Consider the following 17906-nt stretch of genomic DNA (forward strand, 5'->3'; position numbering starts at 1 on the left):
AGACAAGCCAGGTGCCAGGCTGAGAATCATCCCCAGTCGCTCTTGTTCGCTGTAGTGCTCGGCGCTTTTTACCCCCGGGAGGGTGTCTTTAGGTCCGATGAGGGATCATTATCAGCGTTCAAACCCCTCTGCGTAAAATTAAGAGTTGCACTGAGAAAGTCAGTCGGTTGGTCGCATGCGGGGGGCAGGGGGTGGGCGGGGGTGGTTGGGGGGGTATTATCTCCATGGGGTCGGCGTCTGCAGGGCCAGGAGGGAGGCCGCCAGCAGCAGTGCCAGGGACGGTCTGTGGGACGCCGCCCTCCCCGCTGAGGCAGCCCGCTCGTTGCTCCGGTCGGCGCCGATCACGGGCGCTTCTGTTCCAACAGGCCCCACCGGTTCGGTGGGGCACCCACCACTGCAGCCGCTGCCGCTGCCCGAGCCACTGCCCTCGTCGCCTGCGACAAGATAGCACAGTGGTCAAAAATAGAGTGAGTGACAGACATACGTTGGGCTAAGGCTGGGTATTGCTATTCAATACCTTCAAGGTATCCCTCAAAATAACCCAATACCGAGTAGAATCAAAAGTTCTCCAGTCAAACGATACCTGCATTTGATCCTTTTTCTACCCAGATATAGAAAAAAATTACTTTTTGTATGGTGTTGCTCGCAGCCAATCACCGCAAGCGTTCTTCCATGTAATGCGACGCGTGATTGACTCACGACCGCAGCAGCTACAAGCCAGCCAATCACCGCAAGCATTTTTGATTTAATGTGACGTGTAGCAGATCCTACTGTGTTTGCATCAGGGGGATCAGCTGCATCAAAAAAATCACACATGTGCACCAGGGCTGCGCGATGAAACGATTTAATGCTTAATCTAAATCGTGATCTTGTTGCTAGAAGACCTGCGATCTTGCTGCGATTGCCTCTGGGAGATAAAACAAAAAAACTCCTAACTTCTCTCCTTGGTCGAGTTCCATTGAGCTGTATTACACCACGTGATAAGTGTGCACAGGAAGAGCGGACAGAAATTTAAATATAGGCGATAAGATTCCGACAGTTCAGGGCCCAAACATTATCTTTGGTTTTGTTTAGTTCATTAACTAAATTAATTTGCCATCAATCATGTGGATAATTATTCTTTTAGGCACTAATTCTTAAATTATACTTAAAATACAACTGGCTAATGTTTTATGCTAAAGCGCGAACATGTTCTTAATTCTTGCATATTTTATATGAATGCATTTTGTGTCCCTAAGAATCGTGAGAGAATCAGGTCTCATTTCTCATCAAGAAAATTGTAATCCACATTTCATTTAGAATCACCCACCCCTAATTTACATGGATGACCGCAGTTGGGGCTAGAGAGGAGATGCGACATCTGATGACAGTCACACATTTTGTGTTAACATGCGGCAGCTGCCCAGATTTGTAAAAGACAGCTTTATGGCTTGGCTTGTGTTTCTTAGATGTATACGTTCCTAAACATAGTCCCAGCTGCCCGTCCTGGCAAGGTGTGCCATTGGTTCTGGTAATGATGCAGCTGCTGCCGCGGTTCAACATGGCAGTATTCGGCGGGAATGCACGATGGAAAACTACTATGCTGACACTAGAGACCTTATTTCAGAAGGTGTGTGAATTTGTCTTGTGTGTTTTTTATATTTTACCAGTTTGTGTGTGTGTGTGCAAGCTTGATAGCATGGTGGTACCATCCAATACTGAACCAATCTTAATTCAGTCAGATAGAAAGAGCCAATGGAAATATTTTTTTGGTTCAGTCAATTTTCAACACTGCAAAGCTGCCAAGGTAGTTCTCTCTTTTGAGATAATTCACACTGGAAGGGAGTACGACGTAAGGGCAGCGAGACAGTTATAGACATGGGGGTAGGGGTTGCCACGAGAAGCAGGGGCGGCAGTTGGATACGGTGCCAAGCAATTGCGCATCATTAGCGTAAGCCAACGCATCCACAGGCGTGAGCGGCTTCTGTAAATGAAAAATAACTATACAGTGGATTTAGTCGCTGCGCAGTCGTTTATTGGGGAGCCGCCTTAACCAAAAATGTACCCAATTGGACACGTTCATATCTTTGACCGCCTGTGGTTCAGATTGATTCATTTTAACCTTTACCATTCTGATCTAGTCATCAAAAAACGATGGATTTGTTCACAACAAGATAGCTCTGGCGCTCACATACCCCAGAACTCTCTCAATAGCAGTTCAACATGATATATATATAATATTAATGAGGAAACCCTCATTAATATTATATATATATATACATATATATATATATATATATATATATATATATATATATATATATATATATATATATATATATATATATATACACTGTGTATATATATATAAATATATATAAATACTGTATGTATATATATAAATATATATAAATACTGTATGTATGTATATATATATATAAATACTGTATGTATATATATAAATATATATAAATACTGTATGTATATATATATATATATATATATATATATATATATATATATATATATATATAGTAGTTACAATATCATTACAGTATAGTATATATAGTAGTATAGTAGTCTGGGTATACTGTATATTGGGTATACTGGGTATACTGTATATTGCCAGTTGTTTTGCTCGTTTACTGTTTACGGTTACTTCTTTCTTTCTCCTCTGGCTGCTCCTGTTAGGGGTCGCCACAGCGGATCGTCTGCCTCCAATACCTTCTGTTCTGCGCATCTCCCTCCCTTACACCAACCGCCTGCATGTCCTCCCTCCCCACATCCATAAAGCTTCTCTTTGGCCTTCCTCTTTTCCTCTTGCCTGGCAGCTCCATCCTCAGCATCCTTCTCCCAATGTAGCTCTCATCTCTGCTACACACGTGTCCAAACCATCTCAATCTGGCCTCTCTCACTTTTCCACCAAACTGTCCAACCTGAGCTGTCCCTCTAATGTGCTCAATCTTAATCCTGTCCATCCTTGTCACTCCCAATGAAAGTCTCAACATCCTCAACTCTGCCACCTCCAGTTCAGCCACCTGCCTTTTTGTCAGTGCCACCGCCTCTACACCGTACAACATAGCTGGTCTCACTACCGTCATGTAGACCTTCCCCTTCACTCTTGCTGGAACCTTTCTGTCACAGATCACTCTGGACACTCTTCTCCACCCACTCCATCCTGCCTATACTCTCTTCTTCACCTCTCTCCCGCATTCTCCGCTGCTTTGGATGGTCGACCCCAAGTACTTGAACTCATCTGCCATCTCCACATCCACTCCTTGCATTCTCAGCTTTTCGCCACCCTCCCTCCCATTCAGGCACATGTATTCTGTCTTACTCCTGCTGATTTTCATTCCTCTTCTCTCTAACACATGCTCCAGGCTCTCCTCAACCTGCTCCCTACTCTCCCTACGGATCACAATATCATCCGCGAACATCATAGTCCACGGAGATTCCTGCCTGATTTAATCTGTTAACCTGTCCATCACCATTGAAAACAAGAAAGCGCTCAGAGCTGACCCTTGATGCAATCCCAGCTCCACTTTGAATGCCTTAGTCACGCCTAATGCACACCTTACTACTGTCTGACTGCCCTCATACATATCCTGTACCACTCTTACGTACCTCTCTGCCCCCCCCGACTTCCTCAAGCAATACCACACTTCCTCTCTCGGCATGCGGTTTTTCGAAATCCACAAAGACACAGTGCAACTCCCTCTGGCCTTCCCTGTACTTTTCCATCAACATTCTTGAAGCAAACATTGCACCTGTAGTACTCTTTCCTGGCATGAAACTATACTGCTGCTCGCTGATCCCCATTCCTCCTCTTAACCTAGCCTTCACTACCATTTCCCATAGCTTCATGCAGTGGCTGATCAACTTTATTCCCCTGTAGTTACTACAGCTCTGTACGTCTCCCTTATTCTTGAAGATGGGTACCAGTACACTTCTTCTCCACTGCTCCGGCATCCTCTCCCTTTCCAGGATGGTGTTAAACAATCTCGTTAGGAACGCCATTGTCATCTCACCTAAACCTTTCCATGCTTCCATGCTGAGTAAAGTACTGTATCTCTCTCTGTCTGTCTGTCTGTATATGTCTACAATACAGCCTGTGTTTGAAGGAATCTCAAGAGGAAATAACCTACTGGAGTCTTGGAAGTAAATGTCGTTGCCATTGTAGGCGTTGCGCAGCTTGTTTGTCATGACACGGAGGGCCATGATCTGCTGCCGGATGAGCGTGTCGGGCCTGGTGATGTCCACGTCCACCTCTGGGTTGTTCAGCTGGTTGGTGAGACCCTTCTTGACCACCTCTGGGAAGTATCTGGGTGACGGAGTGACAGCACATTGGAAAAAGACAGTGATTGTCATTACTATGGTTACTCTGATGGAGGCTTAAAATGAAGTAAATAAGTCACGTATACAAATGAATGACGTGAAAAAAAACAGGCTCTTCTAATTTCCCTGACAAAATTGTGTGATGCGAGACCTAGCCGCTGTTCATCCAGCTGTCGGATGATTTTTAGGATTGACGTGGTTCCGTGGTTTAGACGTCATTCGGGGCGCTAAAGCCAAGAGTGGAAAATGGGGAAAACCCGGCGGGCAGAGGTTGCTTATGCCCCTTAAAGAAGGGACAGTAAATTGCTGTATATTGGAAATGTTATGACGTAATAGGACAACTCTACCTCTACTCTACCTCCCTCACCCTCGAGTCTACAGTAACTCTACTTCTTCTCTACTTACCTCTACTCTACTCTACCCCTACTCTACCCCCCTCTACTCTACCTCTACTTTACCTCCCTCTACCTCTTATCTGTTTCCCTCTACTCTACTATACCTCTCTCTACTCTACCTCTTCTCTATCTAGCTCAACTCAACCATCCTCCATTCTACCTCTACTCTGTTCTAGCTCTACCATATAGCAGTAATTGAGAGGGAGGTACCTTAGGTAGAGAACCTCTACTCCAACTCCACTCTTCATCTACTCTATTGGGAACTTATACCACCAAAATATATATGAATTTTTCAACTTACGGTATAAAATGATGTCCATTATTTGACATTGCATAGACGTTAATATGTCACGTTGATTAGGACACTATGTTAAAAAGAAAAATCATCAGATCTTATATATAAATAATACATTTTTGTTGCATAACCTCTCGTTGTGTATGGGGTTGTCGGATGCTCTCTTCACCTGCCCTTGGTGTGGCTGTTCCAGCACTGGTCGTCGTCTGACTCCGTCATCTTGCCCTTAGCGCAGATGTCATCTGGAAGGTTGGACCAGAACCTCTTGGACTCCCTCAGCTTCTCTTTTATGTCGATCATCTGTATGGGAAGGGACAAAAAGATTGAGACACTGGTTAGAAATTTGTTTGTTTTAATGCTTTAGACTCAAAAACATGACAAATACTGGCAAGTTAATTTGGCATTGGCAGTGACATGACAATATTATTGTATATTTTCAATATCTGATAATTTATTCCGGTGACCTAAAATCACCAGGTGTAAGAAACTATTTCTGCTGAACATTGAAATACACAAAAAACGGCAAAACTATTCAACTGTGTGCCCCTACAAATCTTTTTCCTGCACTTCTGATTCATACCAGACAGACGTGGGGGTTTTTGAATTTGTTGTTTGGCAGGACGATTTACCCCCCTGCTGATTCCATCTGGCTGAGGCAGAAAAAGATTTTTGAGCCAATAATCAGACATCTTGAAAATAAAACAAAAAGAACACATGACCTCTCTGAAGGAAAGCGGTTTATGCTTAATGATCAGAAAATGGATCATGGTGGTCTCATTCATTACCATATACCGTGCGGCGCTGCCGCAAAAGGCCTTCAAAGTTGATAGAAGAATATTCTAAGGATGTGATTAGAAGTTGCATTGGTGGAAATTTGGACTCCACTGATAGCCAAGGAGTACCTCAATGATAAGTCCTTCAGATTCACGGGAAGTCACTCCCAGTGATGCAAGACTTGCAAATGATTCATTCGTATTGAACAAACCTTTTAAAGGATCAGGGAGTCTGGAGTCTCCCGGGAGTCGTTTGTTCTGACACGTTTTGGGAAGGATAGGACAGGATCTCCCTGTTCCCAAGCATGCGAAACAAATAGCACCATTTGAACGCAATATTCTAATAGATGTAACTGAACATGGAAAAATGGAACGTGGAAAATGGGTTGGCTCAAGAGATGCCCGTCGCCTTTGAAGCTCTGCAGCTGGGAGTGCAACACGTGGTATAATCCGATGGTGACGATCGAAACTACCCGTTTGGAATAAAAAGTTGCAACCCGCATCTGTACATCAAGCGGTCACTTCACGCATAACCACATGTGAATTTTGCCCAGGATGTGTGTATACATTGTATTGTGCATTGTATCGAGGTGTTTTTGTAGAGAAAATAAATGCTTATACCACCATCAGTATATTTTTCCACTGAAATGCACAATCACAATCTTTGAAAGGGTCTTGTGAGGGTAATGACCCATTTTGTCGGTTTTTCTCACTGTTCTCCATCATGTCTTCCTCTGCTGTCGCATTAGCATCTACAGCTTTTGCTATAAGTAGAGTAGACAGTTTTTTTATGACAACTTCTCACACCTACTCTGTCTGGTAAAATCCATTCATAATAATCATCATTATCTTCTGCAAAATTAATATCCATTTGCTTAGGACATACTATAACCTATATAATACATGCAAATATATTATACTATAAAAAAACTATATCATATACTAAAAAGAAAAAATATAAACATAATGAAAAAAGGAGTTTAATTTGTGCTTTTTTTGATACAGTCTCACTGTTTTACGTTTATTTATTATATGCATGTTTTTGTTTGTCTTTTATGTCTTTTATCTAACCTGACATAACTTTTCTGAATTTCCTAACAAAAGACAATAAAGAGATTGATTGATGAAATATACTAATATATGACACTAAACTGATCTATTCTAAGGTCCTTTATTTGAAACTAATTTTTGAAGGACTTGTTCCAGTATTGCTTTGTATATGATATTCTATTCATAGAAATACACACAAGGAGTGCACACATAATACACTTTATGGCATATTAAAATGCAGATGTGAATTTGCACATAATGGCATCTGGATGGAATCAAATTGATCTCTTGTTGTTTTCAGAGAACATTGAGACGGACCACCCTCCAGTGCCGACGTTAATCATCCCGTTTATGGGAACAGGATGTCAGTGCATGTGCTTCCCCTCTGCGCTGACAATTAACCCAACCACAGCATTTAGAATTCTCCACTGGAGGCTCAAGTGATGAAACCATTTGGTTCACCGATTTTTTTATTTTCCAATAATGCTCAGAGAGAGAGGGAGATTGGGCGATCTTCATGGCCGCGATTTATTCTGCTTTCAATAAAGACCCTTCCAAAAATATGTTAAGTGTGTGGAAGGATCCCATTCAAGAAGATAAAAACATCTTTTGTCTTTCTTCTATAATGGTGATTTTTTAATTTTTTTTTGTCTCCTTTACTCAGAAATCACACACGCACGCACGCAGGCACACACACACACACATGCACACACACACACCTTTCAATTTCCTATTTGATTAATTGCTTGAATTTTGTATGAATTGTTGATACAGACTTTTAATGTTTATCGTTATAATTTTATTCTTACATAATTGAAATTGTGAATATTATTATGATTGTTTTTTAAATATTAGATATTGTATTGCCATATATACAGCACATATATATATATAGAGTATTTAATTACTTAATTAATATTGCTTATTGTATTATCTATTTATCTTTCCATCTATCTATCTATCTATCTATCTATCAATCTATCTATCTAGCTATCGATCCATCTTTCTATCCATCTACTGTATCTATCCATCCATCCATCTACATGTTTAAACACACAGAAACAACCATCACACACACACACACAAACACAGATAGATGACAAACACCACTGAAGAGCATACATGACACACTCACACAAACATAGACACAAACAACACACACAGACACAAATACATACAAACATACGACATGAAGCACACAAGGACAGCCATGGTTCCACTATAATGCCACTATTCTTGTCTGCAGCGGAGCCCGGGGATGTGACACTGGACATTAAAGGTGAGCGTTCTGGCTGGTCACCGCCACAGGAAGATGACCTCCAGCTCTGCGACTCCTCTCACAGATAAAACACGCGGCCCCTGCGACCGACCCTGACTACGAATTTACGAAAGATATAAGAAAGAAGAAGAAGATCAAAACCCTGAGCGTCACAGAGTCACTTTATAACGTGAGGCTTTAAAGCCAAACATCACGGCTTGGTCCCTTGGGTTTGTGTTAGCTACTGTTTCTTTACATACTGCATCTCCTGGAAAAGTGTTGGTTTCCGTAATGACCTTTCAACTCCTTCTAGCTGCTCATACGAGCCACTGATAAGCCTCACTCTGGCTTGTGAAAGCCACTTGTTATATTCTCATGGAATTTCGTGGGGGTTTTCAGCAGAGCTAGCTTTTCACACTTTCTTTCTCCCACCATAGCCTCAAGAGCAGAACACGCTGCTACCATGGTAACTCTCATCCTGGTAGTTGTTATGTCATATGAAAACCGCATTACTTTGGTAGCGTTAGTTCCAGTTGCCGGACATGTTATGTATTCGGTGCGTTCAGCTTTGGTAGGTGCTTTGGAAGGCGCTTCCTTGTACTTTCCGCGGCCAATCACACAATTTAAAACAAGAAATAAACTACTGTTTTCCTCTAAGGATACATGTTATTGTCTAGACGTGAATGGAGGATAAATAATTTGTACTCCAGTTCCATTACTTACCATATATTCTAACCATGAGGTGACATAACATTACGTCATTTAGCAGACGCTTTTGTCCAAAGCAACTTACGTATAACACTGGGCAAAAAGGCTCAGAATCGACCTATAGTATCTTTGTCCAGATACTATAGGTTGGGATTCTATGTGTGCATTGCTAAATACGCCCTGGATATTCTCCGACTGTGGAAGCATGTGATTTTATATCAGTTATGTGGTCGGAGGTTGTATTGGGAACATACAGTATACACACCGCTACAGTAGCTCTTCTGTGGGATCGGATCAGACGGGCTAGACTTCACTCCCCACGCGCATCGATGAGCCTTGGCGCCCATGACCCTGTTGCTGGGGGGTTATACATCTCTTTTTTCGGCACATCACAGCTACATGGTGGTGCATACCGTTCATGGTGAACAATGTACCCTTTATGTATATTATTTATTTTAACAATAAAACTCGGTTTTGAACTACAGAGAACCAGGAAAGAAGACAACAATTCGGTGCGCAATAGTGCAGAAGATTTTGCGCAAAAAGGCTCCGCAGGGGGAGGGAGTATCTTGAGCATGCGCATGCATAATTCACATTTCCTCAATTTCTCAATCCCTAACTTCCCTTATTTCACTTATTTTCAATTAAAGACTGGAGAAACTTTCTACTTTCCTGTTGTATCCGACTGGGCTTTCACACACTGAGATGTCCGGTTAACGGTGGCTCCGAGCGATGGGCAGCATAGTGGTGCATCTTCTGTACAAAGTTATTTCGCTGATCGCTAAATCGCTAATTCTATGGATTTCGTGAAGTGGAATTAACTTTTTAAAGAGAACAGCAGATTCCATAGACTCCAATCTTTCATCTTTCCATTTTTCAATACTGTAACATTTTGTGGACTATTTAAAAAGACTTTGATCAATTATGTTGCAACATTTTTTGTCCAAGTAAGATTTTCTCACCCCCATTGGCAGATGATTGTGTTTTTAAAAAAGCAGTTGTCTTTTTTTTTTTTTTTTTAACAATGAATTTTCCTTTTTTCTGCAGTGCACACAAATCTTGAGCAATACAGGTTACAATTTTGAACCCCTTTATGTGAATTCCTGGAGCAGCGAGTCAGACACAAGCGACAATAGAGATTACTATCACCTCTCCAGTGCCGCTGCATCTTGTGGATAAGGCACGGACCGAACCTTGGAGGTCGCTGCTTATCTTGCTCGCGGCCCAACATTTACCGCCGCACTGCTCTCCGGAAACCTCCGCCGAGTTGATAACGGGAAATAATGTATGTGTTGGTGTATGGAAAGTCCCAAAAAAAGAAAATGTGATGCAGATTCTCAATTTGGATAGGCCTTGTGCTTTGACATCGAATGTACTTACATCAGATTTAGGAACCCTAAGCGACAGCAATGTGTTAAAAAAAAAAGAAAATAAATTATCCTTGCTTATCTCAAAAACATTCAGAGAACTGAACTCATCCTAAATTCCTCTCACTTGATCTGTGTTGGCTTTGAGGATGGCCTCAAAGCGCTCCTCTATCGTGGTGGGTTTTTAGATAATTCCAGAAATAGACGGCGCGGTGGAATTGGAATAACAGTAGATGTCTGCCAATCGGAGAATTGCTTTTTTTTGTTTAGACTTTGTCTTCAACCCTGCGGAACCCTCGGTGTCATGGCATGGGGGGGGGGGGCTTGTTAAATTGTTCCTCTGAATTATAAACCATTCTCTTGAATGGAAAATGAAGGAACTCAATTTACGTAATTCGCTCTCTCAAATTACTATTTTTTCCCTTCAAAATAATAATTTCTGCCCACAAATGGATAGTCTAATTGGCCAGGATACTACGTTTCTGCAGAAAGGCCATTGTGGAAACTTCTCAAAGACCACACCGAAAAGCTGTGCCAATTCTAATTTCAAGAAATTTGAGGGCACATATCAGTGATTAGAGGGAGTGAATGAAGTAATTTAAAGACAAACCTTCTCCTCAAAAAATGCCCGCGTGTAAAAGATTCTGAATCACCGTCAGGATCAAATGGGAGAGAGTGTAATGTAACAACTGAAGTAAAATATGGCTAAAGAAAAAAAACATAGGAGTGAAAACATTGCAAAAGTTCCAGTGTCTTGAACTTTGACCCAGTTCCTGCTTCCAATCAGAGCGCATGATTTTGCTACAGTGGTAGCTAGACTCAAAAGTTCTGCGACACTGGAACTCCTCTTGAGAAGTTGCAAATTAGCTTTAATTAGACTTTGATTATGGTCACTGCCTTAGACAACTGTGTTAAGAAGATCAAACTTTTTCTTAATTCATATTTGAAAGAAAGTGTGATGCGAGGTGCGGCGAGGTAGGCAAAAGTATATTAGAAAAAAATCGTAATATGGTCTCCTGGTCAAAAAACATTCCTGTATGTGAGTTTTAGACGGCGGATTGAAGATGTAAGAGCTTCATTTAGACAGTTGGTTTATTTAGTGTTGCTTTTAATGTGCCTCTAAATTTGTGTGTACAGTAGGAGTTGGCATGTGGATTTTTTTTCTTGGACTTTTTTCCACTTCAATTCTGAGTTGTTTGTCAATGGAAAAATAGACCATAGACAATAGGCATACAGTTTCACAGAGGCTGCTTTCACACATGTAGAACACAACCGGAGAGTATTCCTGTCAGACGCGTTCACACCTACTGGAAATACTCCGTTTGGTTGAGGCGAGGGGCGGAGCCTGGGTAGAGCATGCAGGAGGCAGGACGTGACGCAATGACACAGGCCGCATGCCAAGTTTTATAGCACACCCACGATGGTGGACAAGGCTACCGTCTTATCAGTATTTGTGAACTTTTTGCATTAATACTCCATGATGTATGATGTATCCGGAATATAAACAAAAGGGTGGAAACGAATATAAAGGAAAGCGCAAAGGACTACAAAGCAGCCAAGCTCCATGCACAAATATCTGCAAAAAGATAAAAGACCCTTCTTCACCCTCGGGGTGTGGGCGTGTTGATGATGTCGCCAGTCGCATGACAGAGATTTGGACGTTTGCGTTCACACATTCAGCTCCTCCGGGTAATGTCGGGATAATTTCAGGGTTGCAGTGCATGTCTGAAAGCAGCTAGACAAAGATAGATAGATGGATTGATGGATAGATGGATAGATAGATAGATAGATGGATAGATAGATAGACAGATAGGTAGATAGATAGATAGATAGATAGATAGATAGATAGATAGATAGATAGATAGATAGATAGATAGACAGATAGGTAGATAGATAGATAGATAGATAGATAGATAGATAGATAGATGGATAGATGGATAGATAGATAGATAGATGGATAGATGGATAGATAGATAGATAGATAGATAGATAGATAGATAGATAGATAGATAGATAGATAGATAGATAGATAGATAGATAGATAGACAGATAGGTAGATAGATAGATAGATAGATAGATAGATAGATAGATAGATAGATAGATAGATAGATAGATAGACAGATAGGTAGATAGATAGATAGATAGATGGATAAATCTTCTGCGGGTGTATATTGCTGGTTTGTAAGTGATGTGTGTGCATGTTTTATTTTTGATTTTGTCTGCATTTCAGCAGAGGCCTCTGCAAATGAGAAAAAAAGCACCAGGGGCGGCGAGTGCATGATGAAATAAGCCAGGGAGACGACCAGGCGGTGACATATCCGCTCTATTTAGAGGTGGAAAGAACTAGTTTTGAGCTTAATTATGGTTGCAATTTGCTTGAATCAGGTACCATTTTGGTAACTCTCAAGACCCAAGAAGATTGTGTGTTATAGATTGTGTGTATCTTCACCAGCTGCGTCTTAATGTGGCCGTTTGTACGTACAGTAATGTGCTCCGTGTCCATCTAGGTGTGTTATTACAAACGGTTGGAAGGTAATTGCTATCTGCTGAGTGGGTTAGGACTGAAGGGAATAACATCTGCCACAGCAAATCACACCACACGCAGAGGTTCTGTCAGGGGAGAAGTAATTATAAGGTTTAAACACTAAAATGATGCTTTCCTTTGCTTTGTGCTAATTTTCAAATAAACGTTTGTGCGGGGCAATTTACTGGGTTCTGATTAACAATCACGACACTCCGCGTTTGAAGTTGTCGTGTTAATTTGAATCCATGCGTTACAATTTTTTCATTATCTAGATCGACCATCTCAGAAGATGAGGCATGGGAATCAACGGCTCTGGTCAGTCACTTCTCCAACAAAGCCGATTGATGTACTGTGCGTCAAATTTGTTTTTTGATATATATTCAACGGCGAACAAAGCAATAGCACAGTCCCTGGAAAACAAGCAAAAAACTCTATTGGAAAGATGAATCAACGAATACACCACCACCACACATTACAATGTAGGCATGCCGAGCAGTGACTATATTTGACTAATTCACTTCCGTCTTTGCTCGTGGTGCTGACTTTCACTACTGTTTAAAGCTGAAGTAATATGAAGATGATTTTTTTTAAACGGTAATTTGTGTTTTTGTGTTATTCTTTATTGATTAATGTGGTGGGAGGGTGGTGTACAGTAGTTTAAGTAGCCACACCTGTATTGGGTCGAGGCAAATGGGCCCGGGATCAGGGTGGCTGTACGCCTGTAGCTGGTTAAAGTAATAAGAGAGCAACAGGAAAAACTTCCCTCCACACACACAGGGGAGTAGCGCTTGTGTCCATCTGCTCCGGGCTTGTTCCACCTTGCCCATTCTCCACAATAAAACTGGTACTTTTCAACAGCCACGCCTGTGCCTCTGTGTCAGAGGGCCCTGATAATGCCACTCGGGTGACGTGTGGAAGGCAGAACTGCCACAAACAAGTCATTAATTAATTTATTCCAGGGCCAACAACAAAAAAACTGTAAATGAGCCAGTTACCTTAAAAGCCCCCCCCCCTCCCCCACCCTAGCTACAGTGAAGTAGAAGTGTTGTACAGTACAGTAGTACTTACAGTAGTGTTGCCCAGCTTAGTTGCTACAGTAAGCAAGCATCAACAGGGGGCTTCAAAGGTTAAATAACAAATGTTAAATAAAGCCTAGCTTTGCTGTGGAAAAGTGAATATATCGTGGTACAATATGTTTGGTATTGGCAAAACAGCTTTTTATAAAACTTTACCAAGTCTAATTCTTATGGCCTAAATATAGTTGTTTGACTTGGTCATTGTTTGGTTGGTTGGTCTTGTAGAAACATATCTATCTATCTATCTATCTATCTATCTATCTATCTATCTATCTATCTATCTATCTATCTATCTATCTATCTATCTATCTATCTATCTATCTATCTATCTATCTATCTATCTATCTATCTATCTATGTGGTGAGATTTGTTCATAGCGAAATCCTTTAAATGGCTCAGGAGCTGGGAGTCTCTTCCACCTGATTAAATTATTTTGACATAATGAAATGATTCTATGCCAGAGTTCTATTCACAACTCAGAGCCAAACCGACTCTTCGGACTTTTGTTCATGGTTCAGGATGTTCTCCCATCTTGCTATCTATCTATCTGCAAAACGTTTGGCTGCTCTGACGACAGCGATTTTATGGGAGTCTTCTTTGTTATCAATGAGTTCGATCTCATCTCATCTGCACAGCCTATATACAAAAATATGGCAATGTGGCAAGATGGCAAGAGAACCCCTGTCAGTATCTTTCTTTAGCTATTTACCCCCGATTTAACCCCTGCATCCATCCATCTAAAGAAGGGGTCTACAAACCTTTATCAGCCCAAGGACCCCTTGGTAGATAGAGAAACAAGGCAGAGACCACCTAGATTTTTGAGATAAAGATTTGTGTTGCACTTTAAGCCTGGCCGATAATAACGTATTTAAAATGCCTTATTAACCTATATATATACTCAGTTATGGTGCTTACGGTTCCAGTTTTGTTTTAATTTTAGATTTATTTCCCTTAGTTTAGCTTCGTTAGTCAATTTTCAACACAGATCAGTCAAGCTCCATGACTGATCTGTTATCAGTTACCAGTTATGTCTGTCAGAGACACAGTATGTTACTCAAAATTCTGAGGTTTTTGAATGCACCACAACGTCAGAAGCTGCAAATTGACTCGCTTTTAGATGATTACTGAAATGGTACAGCGCAACTGGTTGGAGTTTACTAAATAGAATTTTTCTAAAATACATACAATTTTTACAAAATAATTTATTTATGAATTGTTGGTTATGCCCGTGTGGGCATAGATCGGGCATAGCTGTATTGACAGCAGACGTGCGTGTTAGTCGGAAATGCGTCGTGACCAAAAACTATTCAAACAGGACCTTTTATTCTGCTCCCGTTCCGCTTTGTGCGTCGGGCTGACTCCTGGAAGTGATGTCAAGCAGCTGTTGATGTATCTGGGAGCGCAGGGATCCCTCCAGCCCTGCATGTTAATGTGCGACCGATGATCCTAATTAGAGGGCCTGCCCACGCTATTTTGGCCCGCTCACACTTCAAAGAGCGGCAGTGGACTCGACTTCAGAGACCAAACCTCGCGCTGCTGCAGCCTGAGCCTTTGAGGTGACCTAATGCTGTTAGACATAGAGACAAGTCCATTGCTGTGGGACTTCCCTTTTTTCCTCTTTAACGCTTGCTTCCTCATTACAACTCCGCTTGGGTCTTTTGTTTAAGCTTTTCATATTACATAAAGACGCTGTTATTTTGTAATCACTCCTTTATACTAGCTAGCTAAATTCTCTGATGAATTTCAAAGCAGCGCCCTCTCCTTTTAAACGTGCCGCGTGTCACTTTGACACGTGCGGCCACAGTGGGAGCAGAGTGGAGTCAACAGAGCAGGGATCAAACACTGCGATTGATATTGGTATGTACACTAGGGCTGGGTATTGGTATTCAATACCTTCAAGGTATCGACTGAAATAACTCAATACCAAGTAGTATGGAAACTTCTCAAGTCAAACGATACCTGCATTCGATCCTTTTTGAACCCAGATCTAGAAAGAAAACGACTATTTGTATGGCTTTGCTCACAGCCAATCACCGCAAGTGTTCTTCAATTAAATTTGAATGCAACGTGTGATCGGCTCACTACCACAGCAGCAGCTACAACACTCTGTTAAAGGATAGGTTCACAATTTGTCTGTCTGTCTTAAAACAACAGTCAGGCATCCATTATGAGCAATGAAAGAGGTTTTCCTCGCTGGAAAAATTACCCTTGTACTGGTTATTTGTCTAAAATTACACTGTCCAAATACTTAATTGTACAATTTGATACAGTTATTTAATAAATATTTCAATGATTTGAACACTTTCAAAATGTATTAATGTAAAAATAATTTGGATGGGGAGGAGTGGTGGCATTATAAGTGGTGGCATTATACGCAACTGAATGCTTCCATTCACACGATGGGTACAGAAGAAATAAAAGGTATCGAATGAAGTACTCTATTGGTATCGGTATCACTTTCACAGTACTGGTATCGTAAATTTTCAAACAATAGCCAGCCCTAATGTTCACGTTTCATTTTGTTGGCCTTCGCCGACAAAATTGAAAACGGAATTTGAAAACGGAAAACAAACCGCGAGGATACCGCAAAGACAATCACAACTGAATTAAAAGGAAAAAAGTGAGTCAGGTCAGGATTTGCTTTTAAAAAGGCATGATAGGTTACAGGAAAAATCACAAACACAACTGGCTTGAAACAGCTACCCACCACCCCCTCCGAGATGAGTCACAGCAGTAAACATGAAAGGAGGCGTTCCATTTTAATATCGGTCGTCAGCGCAGTTCCAGGAATGCTATCTTCAACAGCGCAGACTGGAGGATGATTAAGACCGGGCGGTATTTAAATAAGGAACGGCACCACACTGGAATGGAACCATGCCCTGAAATTCACCACGAGGCGACCGATTTACTTTTGAATCCCATTCGAATAACGCACGGTGCAATCTTCCCATTTGATACGCAGGGGTGGAGGGGGACCTCCCCCCTACCCTACGTTATTACTATTTCTCCTGACCCTATTCTTTGAAAATACTTTCCATTCCCTCCTTGTGCATTGCACTACATTATCGACAGTGACGTTGAGAATCTGCAGTTATCATTGTTGGTGTTGTGATAAACTTGCTCGCTTGTCTTTTAGAATCTTCTTATGAAACTGGGTCACTGCAGACCAATCACACCCTGGACGCAACCTGTTCCAACTCCTCCCCTTTGGTAGGCTCTACAGAACACAGTACGCCGAAACAAGCAGACACAAGAACAGCTTCTTCTCACAGGCTGTCACTCTGACAAACACTTAAATCAGTCACACAGCGTCAGAGATAATCCCTGTGCAAAAAACGGTAACACTGAACACTCACTGTACATACAAATTCAAATTACATATATGGGAGGATAAACAGTTTTTAACGTGTTGTCATTGTCAATATAAACCAAAACACGGTGTGTATATACCTTACATTGTATATATGCATTTTATGTCAAATCCACCTATGGAGGCTTATGACTCGCTGTGGCGACCCCCGGGAGCGGCCGAGAGGAGAAGATGTCAAATCCAACTACCTCATGTATAGAAAGCAACCTGTTAATTATTCCATATTTATTCCAGCATCTTTGCACTCTGCACCATTGCACTATTGCTTTCCTGCTACAATTTCATTGCTGTTGTTTTTATTTTTATATATATACTTTTATATACATCTAAACAGTTAAAACATTAACATTTAACTACTATATACAGATGTATGTAGTAGTTAAATGTTTATGTTTTAGGTTGTTGTCTTTGTTTCAGCTGTATGTCTGGTCCATGTTTGTACATTGAGAGAAAGGAAAATCCGGAGCCAAATTCCTTGTTTGTATGTGTACATACTTGGTGAATAAAGCTGATTCTGATTCTGAAATTGATTGCAGTCTTATCAGGGAACACCTGACAACTTGTTGTCCGCCTGTCTCTTGGGTCCCCTTCAAGACGGAAGCTGCAAAGAAGACTGCAAATTCTTTGATGGAGAGCTTTCCTCTCCTAATATAGATCTTTTTGAGGCAAAGAAAATGAAAGTGGAGACTAAAGTGGACGACTCACTGGCGTATAGGGAAGTACCGTTAAACTTCCCCACGGCGAGGATGGCACAAACAACAATAGGACAACGTGTA

General features: G+C 41.3%; 1 protein-coding gene across 1 annotated transcript in view; it reads right to left on the bottom strand.

The window, feature by feature from the left end:
* Window positions 1-216: 216 nt before the first annotated feature.
* Window positions 217-17906, bottom strand: part of gpc6a (glypican 6a) — a gene marked incomplete at both ends in the record, with an annotated part of 187944 nt that continues 170254 nt past the window's right edge. The window contains 3 exons of the mRNA XM_079997347.1: window positions 217-434; window positions 4125-4300; window positions 5174-5304. Of these exons, the coding sequence (XP_079853473.1) occupies window positions 217-434; window positions 4125-4300; window positions 5174-5304 (525 nt within the window). The remainder of the gene's footprint in view (window positions 435-4124; window positions 4301-5173; window positions 5305-17906) is intronic.

Source organism: Zeus faber (assembly GCF_960531495.2).
Source record: "Zeus faber genome assembly, chromosome: 3".
NCBI classification, from domain to species: Eukaryota; Metazoa; Chordata; class Actinopteri; order Zeiformes; family Zeidae; genus Zeus; species Zeus faber.